At 38.8% G+C, this 15,082-nt stretch overlaps 1 protein-coding gene across 1 annotated transcript in view; it reads right to left on the bottom strand.

The window, feature by feature from the left end:
- The window catches only part of plch1 (phospholipase C, eta 1), a 140,177-nt gene that overhangs the window by 28,647 nt on the left and 96,448 nt on the right, over nucleotides 1–15,082 (bottom strand). The window contains exons 10-13 of the mRNA XM_066685305.1: nucleotides 12,657–12,828; nucleotides 9,904–10,011; nucleotides 7,073–7,234; nucleotides 1,712–1,777 (exon numbers count right to left, since the gene is read on the bottom strand). Of these exons, the coding sequence (XP_066541402.1) occupies nucleotides 1,712–1,777; nucleotides 7,073–7,234; nucleotides 9,904–10,011; nucleotides 12,657–12,828 (508 nt within the window). The remainder of the gene's footprint in view (nucleotides 1–1,711; nucleotides 1,778–7,072; nucleotides 7,235–9,903; nucleotides 10,012–12,656; nucleotides 12,829–15,082) is intronic.

The raw sequence follows: 15,082 nt of genomic DNA, 5'->3' as shown, positions 1-15,082 counted from the left end.
TCTAACCATAAGGCCACCAATTTATCATTTGAATTTAATTAAACAGATCTCAGACCAGTAAATCTCCTGCAGCTGCTAATTCACACACGTCCACAACACCCCTTTACACATTTCCCTTTACTGATATAATTCTCACAACAAATGAGCAACATAAAGCAAACATTACAAAGACTTCATGTCAAGAAGACTTAGGAAAATCAATCACATTGTACAGCTTAAAATTTAAGTGTGTACTACATATGTTCCCTTAGGGTTTAACCATTTGACTACCTAAAATAAGCATTATTAAGTAACTTTGTAAAATCTTAAATACTAAGTTATCATAAAAACTATATTAAATGTTATACACTCACTGGAGGAACACCTACCTTTATCAATAATCATTGTCTATTTTTTCAGCTCCACTGACCATAGATGAGCACTTTGTAATTTTACAATTACAGACTATAGTCCACCTGTTCCTTGCATACTTTTTTCCCCCCATTTCACCCTGCTCTTTCAAGACCCCCACAAAGCAGGCATGATTATGGTGCTGGATCACTCTCAGCACTGCAGTGAAACTGACACGGTGGTGGTGTGTTAGTGTTGTTGCACTGGTACGAGTGTATCAGACACAGCAACCAACAGCGTCCTGTGGGCGGCGTCCTGTTTTCACTGATGAAACACTAGAAGACGACCAACACAAACTGTGTAGTATCTGATCCACTCGTTCCAGTAAAACAAAAAACACACTCACACACCACCAACACACTGTCAATGTGAATGATCCATCAGTAAAGTCATACTTGTTCTCTGTAAGTCTTCTGGAGGCCTGAATTGTCGGGTGAAAATAGGATAAGAAAGTATGCAGAGAAACAGGTGGACTAGTTTGTTGTTGTAGAACAACAAAGTGATCCTGTCTGGTCAGTGGAGCTGATAAATTAGACAATGAATGTAGAAACAATGTTGGTGTTCCTAATAAAATGATCATTCATTTTTAGGTTATATGTTGTATTTTGATAAACACACACACCCATAAATGTGCATTTAACTATATAGGTTTTGTCAGGGTGGTGTGGGGTTTTAATGGGTGCTGGTGTATTGTAGCGCTTTCTATTCAGAAGGTCAGGTTTGGTTTCCAGCTCGGGGAAACACTATCATAATGAGATTCTTTGCATAAGACTCTTGGCACTATATTCCTCTGTAACACATATATGTATAATCAATATTTGTAAAAGATCTCTCAATATTAACATTACTATGAAGACTGAGGTATGTATTAGTGCAGATGTATGATGTATTGAATGGCACCGGGTTTGTGGTTAATAGAGTGAGAGTATGCAGAGACCAGCTCTGATCAGCATGACAGACACTTCATTAACAGCCGCTCCACACTTATCAATATAGATTACTCTCCCAGTCCCTCAGCAGCTCTTTCAGCCCTCAGAGCACAGGGGGTGGGCTAACCTCGCCACCCACCACTTCCCCCACACATACACTCCAAGCCCCAAGACACAGAGACAAAGGGGAAAAAAGGGAAAGAGAGACAGAAACTCAGAAGACAAAATAAAGAATGGGACAAAGACATGGGACAAAGAATCCATAAGGAAAGGGAGACTGGAAGGCAAAGGATGTGCAAATATTTTATAGGTTTATGTATGGCTCTTGTAGCTGTATGGATGATGACCTAGAGAAAAAAATATGATGTTAATGTAATTTTTAATTGTCTCACCTTCTGCTTGAGGTTGCTGATGATGGACCGACTCTGAGACTTCTTCAAGCCTCCCTCTTTGGAATTCTGAGAACACAAACACACACCATACTGCCATTATGAAGTGAAATTTGTGGAATTAGGTTGACATTACAAAACCACCATCTTCTTGTAACAGTAATTTGGGAATAAATAAATGATATGTGTTGCTAACATTTTAACACTTTTTAGGCCATGGCCCATAGGGAAAAGTCATATATTGAGGCCATAACTTATTAGGGTGTGGGGACAAGATTTTAATGCCTGCTCATTACCTAGTACAGTGCAGGTATAACTTCATTTTCTTTTGTTTGGAGTAGATTCTACATAAGCTATAATAAAAAAATATTACCAAACTAGAAATTGTGTACACCACACGTGCAAACAATGGTAGCGATAAGTACCCACCTTCCCCAGCAACCCCAGTATATCCACTGTGCAAAGCATAAAACAAACCTATGGTTTAATATCTCTTAAAGGAGTTTTAAATACGTGTTTTCAGTTGATATACAATTTAAAATTTGAAAACCTACTGTGTCTAACCAGTGGCGCTTCCTGCCAAATCTCTCAGGTAGCACAATTTTTACATAACTGCTTGTTCACGGGATAAATTATCTAGCCATCAAGACAATTGGCATAAAGCCCTGTATAAATTAATCAGAAATCCAAATTGACAGTGTCATCTAATGTTGAAGAATTTTATTTCTGTGGACACCTCATTTAGAAATACCACCAGTAACCACCAGATTCATCAACCACTAGATTCTCTTTATGTACATACTGTACAGTATTTATGGAGAGCTTTATCCAGGAGTTCATTATAACGGTCTTCATTAATAAAGTTACTTTTCCTCTACAGTGAATCAACAATCAACTGTGGTCACAAACAATAAAATAAAATAAATAAAATTCTATACATTTTTGTATTGTGGAGTTTACTGAAGTCATACTGGCCAGATCGCTAGAGCTGCTCCCTCTACACGGCTCTCATTGATTATCACTATATACTTCACTGCATAGTGAGCAATATAGGGAATAGAGTAGGGAGCCATTTGGAACACACCTCCCCTTGTATATGACGAAAGTACGTTGGGGCGAGCCCTCACGGAATCCACTGAGAATGTACTGAAAGCTCTGCTGTTCGAAAAAAAAGAGCCTTAACATGCGAGTTTATGAGAGAAATCTGGGCAATTTTCCACCATCTTGAAATTGCCCAACAAAGACGCCTAACTGTAAGGAACAAAACCTAACACTGATTGGACTGTGATACTTAGAGGCGGGACAAATCGTCTGGCAGAGCTTGGTTAATACAGAGCCATGGGTTTTTACTTAGTAGAAAGAAAGAAAAAAAATTTCCTCCCTCTCCCTTTTGGTGGTGCGTCACCCAATCACCCTAAGGAACAAATTGCCCCTGGTGTCTACATTAATGGCCTATTTAGGTGCTGTTCCTTTAAAATATGACTCAGTGGCCTGGTGTGAAATCTCAAAGGTAAAAGGGAGGATCAATCTGGGCTTTTAAACCACAGCCTAGAATCGCAAGAGCATAAGTAGCACTGACCTATTTACACTGTTTGTTTCTACAGGAGACATAAAGAGAGTTATGTTCAGTGTAAATGCTGTTAAGTCAAAAAGCTTTTCAGACTGAGGTACAATAAGCTTATCCACAGGATGTAGAAATTAGAAAACTCATTGTAATCATCTGAGTACTCAGGGTGAAACATTAGCAAATACACCACGGCAACATATATTTATTACTGGGGAACAATCAGCACAGTATTTAATTGGTGATTATACAGGGTCATTAAAATGCTTTATGGATTGTAAGTGAATCAACACTGGAAGAATATGCATGTGTGTCTTTGTGCATGAGACAGTCTAAATGTTTAGATTCTCTAAAACATTTCACACCTATATGGAAATTTTATTTCCATTCATTCATTCATTCATTCATATTTTTAAATGTTTACCTGTTGAAACACACCCCCCCAATACCCTTGAACTGTGTGATAGGGACACTACATGTTGCACCATAGTGCCACTCCTAAATGTTTATTTACTTACCATTAATATTCAGTAAAAGGGAAATTCCATTTATTTTGCCAAACCCTGCATAAATAAAATGATGATGGGAGTGAGGGAGCACTTGTGGCAGAAAAAGCCACAGGCTGCAGAGACTCCGCCCTGGAATCAGGAATAAATTCAGATGAGCAGACTGTTCACAGCAGGAATGCCACGAAAGGAAACAACAGAGCAGAAAGGAGGAATCAACATAATCCTGCCCATACCCAACGCACACGCACATGTACACACACACACACACAAACATTTTTGGAATTTTCATTGGCCTTAATCGTCAGCTTTTAAATGAAATTGAAGCTTGAAATAGATCACTCTGTTTGTAATTGATTGATATATATATATATATATATATATATATAAATCAAAATTCCAAAAGTCATTATCTCAGAAAATGAATGACCACCAGAGCTGTCAACCATGAACTGAATGTTTTATATATACTTCATTCACTCTCCATTAATCTAATTTAAATGTTTTAAATGTCTTTAAGGTAAAATTCTTCAAAATGACTACATAGTTCACCAAGACTGATCTTTTTACATTGATTGAATTGATCCAGACTTTGAGCTACATTGTGCCGTTCTGCATGCACGAGAGTTTACAGGCTCTCACACGGCTAGTGCTCTGATGGCAGAGTTTGACAGCATGTTTAAGTTGTGGTCAATTCCAAAGAGTAAAATACATGTAATCTTGAGAGACAATGCACGAAACACCACAAAAGCACTGCAAGATGCTGAATTACCAAGTTTGCCGTGTATGGCGCATTCAATACACCTAGTAGTGAATGAAGGGGTTTTGTCACAACGAAGCATCAATGATATTGTGGCAACTGGAAGACGGATTGTTGGCCACTTCAAACACTGACCTCTGGCTTATTCACGCCTTCAGAATATCCAAACTCAGCTGAGCCAATCTGTAAAGAGGCTTCAACAGGATGTTCCAACAAGATGGAACAGCACCTTTTACATGTTACAGAGTCTACTGGAACAAAAACGTGTGTTGGGTGCTTACGGAGTCGAATATGATCTGTGGGATGCCTTCACTGCCAATCAGTGGGGGCTGGTTAAAAACATGTTGTCATTGCTCTCACCATTCAAGGAGCTAACTAAAGAAATCAGCACCTCAACCACTACTGCTGCTGATGTAATACCCTCCAGCAGAGCCTTAAAACGTTTTCTCCAGAAATTTTCTGAAAAGGATCATGACATCAAAACATCAAAAGCTACCCTTCTGGAAGCAACCGAGCAGCGGTTCAGCACCAGAGACAGAGACCCTGTACAGTGTGGCTACACTCCTTGATCCAAGGTGAAAATTTTAAACTAAATTCTGCCCTTTTATGTCTGAGTAGAACATATAAAAGGGTTAATATAATTTATTTTATTAGCCAGATTTAATGTTGACCGTGTGTTCTTTTTAAAATGCCAGATACAAGGACTGCTATTTCTCTGGTGAATTCAAAACGCAAGCAAGGGAGCAGCTCATGGATTTGTTGAGCACGCAAACAAAACGGGAGCTGTGATCCAGTGAAGAAATGCCAAGTCAGATGAACACAGACAAGCCAACAGAAAAATCACAAATAGATTCCTTGTCTACCATGTACAGTGAAATACTGGAGGAAAGCATGGAGGTCCAGGAGAGCAACAGTCCGATCGCATCCCAAGTGCGCAGCTATCTTTTGAAGCCCACCATCCCATGGAGCGCATGAGCACTAGCATATTGGAAAAGCAATAAGCCTCGTTTTCCCGAAAAGAGGAACAGACTGTCATCCCAGAAAGCTGAAATATTTGTGAAAAGAAATATGCCTTTAAAGCAACATTAAGCAACAATAAGAACCAGTAGTTTGGCAGATGGGCCTTTTCCCCATTAAAACAGACCCGGTTGTTTAAATTCAAATGTTCCATATTTTATATCTGCTGTATTATTTAACCTATAATTCATCCAAGACCTAACTGCACAATTTCAATGATGCTATGCAGACATTTGTTGTTGTTTATTGTTTAACAAGATTTCAATATCTATATTTAATGGTTGCAGTTTTCCGTTTTTATAACAACCCAGGTTCTGAATTCAATGCCTGCAATTCTGACAGCATTTATGTAATATACTGTTTTTTCGTATTAAAATAATTAATGGTCTAAATTTAATGATTGCAGTATTTTAACTGCATTTTTGGTGCACTGTTTTAAAACAATTCAAGTTCGTCGTAAAACAATTGTAAAAAGAAATATAAAACAAAACTAATGGTTGCAGTTTTTCATTTAAAATAACCCAGAGTCAAATGACTGCAGTTTTGACTGCATTTAATTACTTTTTTGTTTTTTAAATAATTAATGGTCTAAAATTAAATAATTAATTAAATCACTGAAGTATTGGCCGAATTTGTTTGAATTTAATTTGCGTATTTATTGCTAATTTTCTATATTATGCTGCTTCACAGGAGTTTGTTAAAATGGTAATAAATCATTTTAGACCAAGTTTCATATCCTGTGTGCTTAAAAATTGCATGTTGCCCTGCCACGGCATATAGCTGCGCCCTTGATCGGTATCGGTTATCGGCCGATCATGCTGAAATTTGATCAGGGAACAGAATCGACCTCAGAAACGTGGATCGTTCCATCTCTATTTAAAATATTCCTAAAGTTTGATGCTTATCAGGATACATAATATATACCAGATGCCTGGGGGCTCACATTATATATTACAGACAACACATGAATGCACACACACATTTACACACACCGCAGGAACAGGAATACCCTCAGCTCGTTCCAGATGCCTCATTAAAATGCATGATTTGGGAGCACCAGCTCTAATAATAGGAGGGAGAGAGAGCAGGCATGCGAGAAACATGTAAAAGTGATGCTGCTGCAGGGTTTTGGCACTGCTGTTTATGTGTGTGTGTGTGTGTGTGTGTGTGTGTGTGTGTGTGTGTGTGTGTGTGTTGCTGTCCAGGAGCCCAGAGTGTGTTCCAGGCAATCTTCCAAAGGCACTGCACGTTTTGCCTGTTTGTAAACATTATGTGCACATTGTATATGCACATCACATTAAAACCTTGTATCTCCCTTTTTGTTTCCTTTTTGCATCCTTTTACATTGTGCTAAGGTTTCATAATTAAATAAACCAATAGAAAGAGTTCAAATATACATGGGCAAAAATTGTTATATTTTTAATATTATATTATATTAATATTGTTATATTAAGTTCCATTACCAGTTAAGATTTTCCTTCCTCTCTTCTATAGTCAAAAAACTTTGTTCTTAATACCTTGCGCAGGTTTTTATGCAGACCCTCATGCGTGGCTCGGAGCAGAGCTCTGATAGAAAAGCTGTCCATATCTTCTTTATCTCCAATCTGAGATTCTCTCAACAGAGAATCCAACTTCTTCCTGATGTGAGATTCCACTAGGTGCTGAGTGGGTCCGTTAGACTAAAAAAACACAAACAAATCAGAACAGTACTGTGACAGCTACAAAATGAATGAACTATGCTGTTGTATCACACATGCCTGTAGCTTGCATCATTTACAGTTGCACAAAACCATTTCAGCTAATAAACCACAAAGAGTATGTATCATAAGTTGTTGTTCATGAGGGAGAAAATGCAAGAATCTGACTGAAAAACAGCAGCAAATAGGGTTTGTGAACTGCCGTCTGAAATCAGGAAGAGACTGAAGGCAGCGTCCTATTCAGAAGATTCTTGTTCAAATTTAGCTGTGTTTCTTGTATATGTTGTTCCTCATGACTGCATGACACTGTAGTCAGCTTTGATTTTGTCAATGCCCCATTCCCACGGGTGGCATTTATCTGCCACACCATTTAAATTGGGGATAGAAAGCTGACTTTACTGTACAGTTTATGAGAGACAAGTATTGTATTTTGCTCAGTTTTGTGTGTGCCCACTAGTGATGAACTTAATGTTATGTTGAATAAAAAAGACATTACAGTAATGTTGAGAAAGTATGTTTTTGTTGCTCTGTTAATAAAAATAAACCGCAGCTTAGTCAGATTGTCCATGGTATGTTCGTATAATAACATTTAAATCAGTCCCTGGGTCTGCTGTCCAAAACAGGGCTTGAATATTTTAAAATATTGTAACATACTATTTCTGAACAACATAAAACTAATTCCCTCACTTTGATATCACTATTTCACACACATTCAGGCACAGTGGCAAAATCAGATAACTCCTGTGAAGCACTAATTGACTATAATGAAACAACTTCTCTGAGCAGATCGGTAAATGGTAATCACTGAGAAAAATCAACACTGGTGTTACATCAGGTAAAGCAAAACATTCACTAGCAATTATGGCAATCAACCTGGATCCAAGTGACTACACCTAAAATGTGAAAAATGAAATTCATGCATATGATGACATCTGATGCAAATATATGTGTCTGAATCATCTCTTCCAAATCTTTTGGTTTTATGAAATCCCCAGGATTATGACTATGTATCAACACTGACATCAATGCAAAACTTGTAATTGTTGTTATGTGTTTTAATTTTAACAAGCACAATTGGCTATCTAAGTTATATAAGTCTAAATTCCTTACAAATTCCAACAAAGCATTATTACTTAGTAACTACAGTGACTACAGTGATGACTGGATTATTATTAGTGTGTACAAAAATGTTTGGGCCTTTTAATTGCTTAAACCTGTGTCAAAATGAAAATGTGCAATTAATTACAATCATACACAAGACAAGATTTAAAATCCTTTAACAATGAATTAGAGCTTCACATAGGGCTCACCCCACTCTCTTCCTACCGGCAGCCACATAATTTCTATTGTTCCAATCCTACAGCTACACCCTAAGGTTGTTGTGGCCGTTTATGATCCAATCAGCAACCAGCTACCCTTAATATCTACGGGTAACCACCCACTGCATCACTAGCACTTCACAGGGGTCACCAGGTAGGCACCTCCCCCTGTCACTGTTTCACTGAATTAAGCCCACAACATCTCCAGAAGGCTCAACAGTGAAGTCTGGCATCCCAGACCCACCCCACTCCAAGCCAGCTTTACAGTCCTACCTTACCCTTAAGTATCAACAACCGTAAATCCACACTGGCCTCCCTGGTGACTAAGGCTGCCCCACTGGCACTGTTAAAGCATGCTCAGTGCCACCAGTTCCATGTGACCGTTTTCAGCTGTTTCTGATTAGTCCTACACAGCTGCCCTTAGTTTCTGGCCCCTGATGCTGAACTTGCATGTCAAATGGAACTGTTAACTATCTGTTTATTTTCAGAGTACAGCACCATATCTGTCCTCAGTGTAGTTAATTAGTCATTGTACAAAATACAACGAAATGTGATTGGGATTATTCATCATTAGAAAGTTGACAGTTTTATGCAAAGTAGGGCTTATAGCCAAAAAAAGAAAATTTTGCTGAAGGTTTTAGCCAAGGAGAGTGTTTTTGTGTTATGTGTTTTAACACACAAACGGCCCCAGAGTGAGGATTGGGCACTGATTGAGGGAGCTTCTGCTAAAGACCACCAGCCTACAGGCAACTCCATCACAGAGCCAGTTAAAGTCCATCACACGTGACACAGAGTGCAAAAAGAGCAAACAAAAAAGTATGGGCAAACATTTTTGTCTATTTTCCAAATTATTATGTTCCATAATATCATCTAAGACCATTCATTCAATCATTCATTCATTCATTATCTGAAACCGCTTATCCAGTTCAGGGTCGCAGTGGGTCCAGAGCCTACCTGGAATCATTGGGCACAAGGCAGGAATACAACCTGGAGGGGGCGCCAGTCCTTCACAGGGCAACACAGACACACATTCACTCACACACTCACACCTACGGACACTTTTTTGAGTTGCCAAGCCACCTACCAACGTGTGTTTTTGGACCGTGGGAGGAAACCGGAGCACCCGGAGGAAACCCACGCGGACACGGGGAGAACACACCAAACTCCTCACAGACAGTCACCCGGGGCGGGAATCGAACCCACAACCTCCAGGCCCCTGGAGCTGTGTGACTGCAACACTACCTGCTGCGCCACTGTGCCGCCTATCTAAGACCATAAAACCAATTATCACTTTCTGTGTATCTTTATATAGTGTGTGTGGTGTGTTCTCACCGTGCTGTTCTTCAGTTTGAAGTCATCTTCGATCTCATCTGCACTGTCATCGTCTGACACCTCGCCCTCCTCAGCCTCAGCCGAGAGATACGAAGGAAGGCGCTTTCCCTGAGAGAAAGAAAGCAAGAGAGAGAGAAAGAGAGATATTACAATGCAGCTTTGACAACAAGCAAACACTGATGCCAGAAAAGGCTGAGGCTTATTGTTACATGAATATTCTTACCAATAAAAAGAACACTTCCAATTCTCTGAATATTTTGAAAACTGACATTATGTGATGGGGAAAGGTTTTAATTGAACTGAAATACATCTGCAAAGCATTAAGAAAATATGTAGTGGCATGTACTGGAGAATGTGTTTGGATGCACTGGAGTGTGTGGTTGGATATACTGGAGTATGTATGTGATATGATATATTGGTGTATGTGTGTGGTAGAATATACTGGAGTATGTGTGGTGAGATGTACTGAAGTATGAGTGTGGTACAATATACTGGAATATGTGGTGAGATGTACTGAAGTATGTGTGTGGTAGAATATACTGGAGTATGTGTGGTGAGATGTACTGAAGTATGTATGTGGTAGAATATACTGAAGTATGTATGTTTTGTAATGAACTAGAATATGTGATGGAATATCCTGGAGTGTGGGTTGTGGGATATACTGGAGTATATGGTGGTTATACTGCAAGCATCCATGCTCATTGGAATGGAAATGAATGGAAAGGAATGGAATGGAACACTTTAGCTGGAAACGCCTCCTACTCTCACTGAGTTGGAGTAAACAAATTCTACAGAGCAAACGCTGCACATTTTTCACCTGTTGATGATTAGACACTCGCCAGACACTTCACACTCACAAACACCAGGGGCAGTGCATTAGTGGCACCCACAACACACCATACACTCTGCCCCTCCCTATCTCCCACTAACCCCCTCTCCCTGACTTCTCTTTCTTTGACTGCCTTTCAGAATCTCTGGCATATTGTGTTAATGTTTTTTGGTGTGGGGTGAAGTGATTAAAGAAAAAAAAAATACTCAGCTTTTAACAGGATAAATCTTATTCTGAGAAGCATTGAACCATGAGTAAAAGTAAGATACACAGTATTTTTCATTTGTAAGCTTGTAAACCCAGAGATGCCCATTTACTTCTCCTCTACACCTTAAATGTTCATTAAGGGTTCTTCAGTAATGCCTTTTACCTTTAAATTAGCACCTATATTTTTGTTGTTGTTGTTGTTTGTGTTTACCTAAAACAGTCATAATTTTCTCTTGTCTCTCTTAGTATTAAAATGAATACTAAATAGTGTTTTCCCTTAAGCTTCAAAATTAATTGTGATATTTCACTTAACTATATTAGAGAGGAAAAAGCCTTTGTTATTGTTTATCTGGGCTCAGCACCGCTGAATCTGTACTATGTAACTTTTGGAGGAGGATAGGAAACCACACCCATTTCCCCCTTCCTATTGATTACAAGAGAGTTCTTTATAAGTGAATTAAACCCTGCAAATGTAGGGATAGCCCAAAAGCCAGAAGAATAATCTTACCAAACGGGCTGCTTTAGTTACTGTGCCTTTAATGCTGATATATGCAAATAGCCTCAATTTTGATTAGGGATGGGAATGTTGCAAACTTTTCAATCCATTGGTGCCTCTGAGGTTATCAATTCATTTAATTGACATTGGCATGTCTACCTGACAGCTTTGCATTGCAAGAACCCATGGCTCTTGAAACAAAAACAGGGAAGAAAGGAAGAAACATCTGCGAAAATACCATTTCAAATAATTGGGGTAACACCTGCTGTGGAAAAGGGTTTTCCGAATAAACAATCATGTTTCAGCTGGTTCATACCGCAGGCTTTTAATGGACTTCCCCCAACTCTACAAATATATGATAAGAGAAAACCCTGCAGCCGAGGAGGGTTGTAGGGGTGCCATATACCAAAAAGTGAGTAGAGATGAGAAGAATTGAGTTGTGTATGTAACATGCAGTGGAAATGGGGCATTACTGACCAGTATGACACATTTCTTACAAATATTACAAACACGGAAAAAGCTAAATTTTTCTTTTCGATTAATATAGTCTGCTGCAATATCTTTTTAATAAATACAATTAATAAAAAAAACCTCTTCTTACAATCTCAGAAGATGGTATGAATAGTGTACTTAGAATGTTCATCTGTACTTGCAGGAACAAACCTCAGGGACCTATGAAGGTTAATCAAAAGTGAAAACAGGGTGCCTTCCAGCAGGAAGGGGTTTGACAGGGGCTTGTATTTAGCAAGAGGGGGGCCGTCTTAGTTTCAGGAGGTAGGCATCCCCGACTCCTCATTTGCAAGGGTCCTGCAGAGAGCACGGCTGCTGCTGCCATCTGTCCACCCTGACTTTATCTAGTGTCCAATTCCCTGCTGCCGTCTGTGACGTGAGTACCTGAACTGCTCTGGTTCTGTGAACACCTTCCTGACAATGACGGACAGGCCCAGAAATCATGGCTCTAATGCCCCCTGTACTAACACCAGAGGTGGGCAGAATAGTATGAATTCATACTCTGAATCCACATATATTGTGATGACTGCAGAAGATGCAGGAGTACTTTCCCAAAATTAGTTATGTATAAGTAACTGAAGTAGCAGCTAATAATTACTTAAGTACAGAGTAATTAGAGATAGACTCTACATAGGTCATGAAAGATCTGGTTCACTAAACTATGTAGTATCAAGGAGAGATGTGTTGAAAAGATTGCTATTAATTTCATACCTTTATTAATATCTTGCCCTTTAGACTATTGGGACTGGGCAGCTGTTTGGATTCTTTGTGGAGGAAATCACCAACATCCAGTTTGTCCTTGAAGATCTCCTTCAGGTACTGAGCAATCTTTTTCTGCTGCTGGATGCTGCAGTGATTCTCTATGGACAAGACAACTGGGAATCTGAGAGAGAGAGAGAGAGAGAGAGAGAGAAAGAGAGAGAGAGAGAGGGGGGGGGGGGTGGGTGGGGTTATTACAATTTATGGCTCAAAGTGGGTAGCAATGAGGAAAGTACAGACTGCAAAAAATGAGTTAACATGGTCCAGCCAGAGCTACATTCAGGTCACTTTCATCATTTATTCATCTAACAAACACTAAGCTGAATCATAAATCAATGAATATAATGAACCTGATGTTTACATCACACATTCAAACACACTGTAATGACACTGATCAATGACTGCAGAAAACATGGACAACATCTCTCAAAAGTGAAGCCATCACAGGTCGAGTGCCTCGGGCTGATTTTAATATGACGTACAGCGTACCATCTGCAGGACTTTTTCATAGAATTGCTCACAGAGGAGCTTAGTTTTAGTGCACCAGTTCAGTTAAACATGATATTATTTATCATTTATAAATATTTAATTGAGATTTTTTGAGAATCATGTCTGTTTCTGCATCAGAAACTTTTCTGTTACAGAACTTTACATTTGTCCTTAAATGGAGCTAAAATTACTGTAGCCTTCCATGTTTCTGGGTCTGATGTAGTGAGTTTTCTGGTTTAAGATGTACGGACTGAAAGGTCATTTCAAAGCAGATAGTGTAATACATATAAAAATGCCAGAATGGGAAGTTACAAAAAAACAATAGTTTGTTCCTGACTAGTGTATGAATAAATGTTGTCAAAAGCAGGGAGGGACTTTAATGTCAGGCCTCTCAGAGTGCTGGGAGAGCCCTGAGGGTGCACAATGAGAGACAATGAGAGTCAGACCCAGGACATGGAGCACAGACTGAATAGAGAGAGCAAGGAGAAAATGTCATCTTTTTTTTTTTTTTTTTTTTTTTTTTTGTACATTTTCAGGCCAAATCATGTCCTTAGTTTGTAAGAAAAACAGGTATTAAAAATGGTCTATATGTTCCTGTAAAACCATTTGTCCTAAATTATTTAGACTGTCATTTTAATGAGGGCATTCAGCAAACTCACTGCACATTCTCCAAGGAAAGGCCTTGCTAATAGAGTGGGAGGATCTGGTGAAGCTTTGCATGAGCAAAAGATGAAATGGAGGCCAGAGAAATATAAAACCCTCGACACTGAGCTGTGGAGCACTGGAACTGTGGTCTCAGAACGACATCCAATACCTTTGAAATGAGTCGGAGTGGCATTTGTTATCTAGATCCAAGAGCAAACAGCAAATAGTCAAAATGAGTGATGGTATGCAAATAAGAAAGACTGAGAAGGAGATATACAGAGAGAGACAAAAAGTGATCAATGGGTATCATGGGGGAACGATGTGCATAAATTGCATGTGACGTGTTAAAAGGCTTGTTTCTGCCATTATATCCAAAACATTGAAAGGAACAGGTGCTGTCTAATGATAAACTATCACCAAGAAACAGACAGGTAGCAGTTTGTTGGCAACTTATGGAAAGCTGGACCCATGACAAGCCTCGACTCTGTCTTGTCTAGTCAATTGTTACAGTTTTAAGCTTTGCCATATAATACATTACAAGCTCCTCCTGCTGATTCCAAAGAATTTCCACATCACCTCCATTATCTCCCTCACACTCACAGTGAGAGTGTCCAAATATGCTTTCCACACTCCAACTCAACCTTGGGTTGCTACAGGGATAATGACTCTTTTGTGACCAGAGTTATAATACCACACTCAATCCCCAGAACCTGTGATTTATTGTTATTTTCAGGACTGAAATGTGATCACATACAAATAAAAGTCAGACATTTTTTATACATGCATAAAAATGTAAATTGTCTACTATGTTCTTTACATGTAAATTTCCTAAACAAAAATTATTCTTTTCAATAGTGGTTCTTCTATGGCATCACTCAAAAAACTTCAGTAGCACCTTTATTTTTAAGAGTGTAAAGAGAAACTTATGAACTACCATTGGATTAAGAACATCTGTCAATCTGTCAACATCTATTCGCATTTGTGTGAAAGAAACTAACTACAGTACTGTGCAAAGGTTTTAGGCACCAGAGATTATGAGATTTAAAAAGCTATTTATCTGAGCAGTAAGTGTTTATTTGCTGAAACAAAACAAACAAACAACAAATAACGCCCAACATTAGAATTAAAAGCAAATAACATTATTCCAGTAAGTGTGGTATTCTGTGTGTGAATGTGTTGGTTTAACTTTTTCCAAATTTCTCTTCATGGCAGTCCATATTATTTGAGGTTATCATCCAATACCT

Source organism: Hoplias malabaricus, chromosome 11 (assembly GCF_029633855.1).
Source record: "Hoplias malabaricus isolate fHopMal1 chromosome 11, fHopMal1.hap1, whole genome shotgun sequence".
NCBI lineage: Eukaryota > Metazoa > Chordata > Actinopteri > Characiformes > Erythrinidae > Hoplias > Hoplias malabaricus.
The sequence above is the reverse complement of the archived record's forward strand: the minus strand, read 5'-3'. Positions and strand labels throughout refer to the sequence as shown.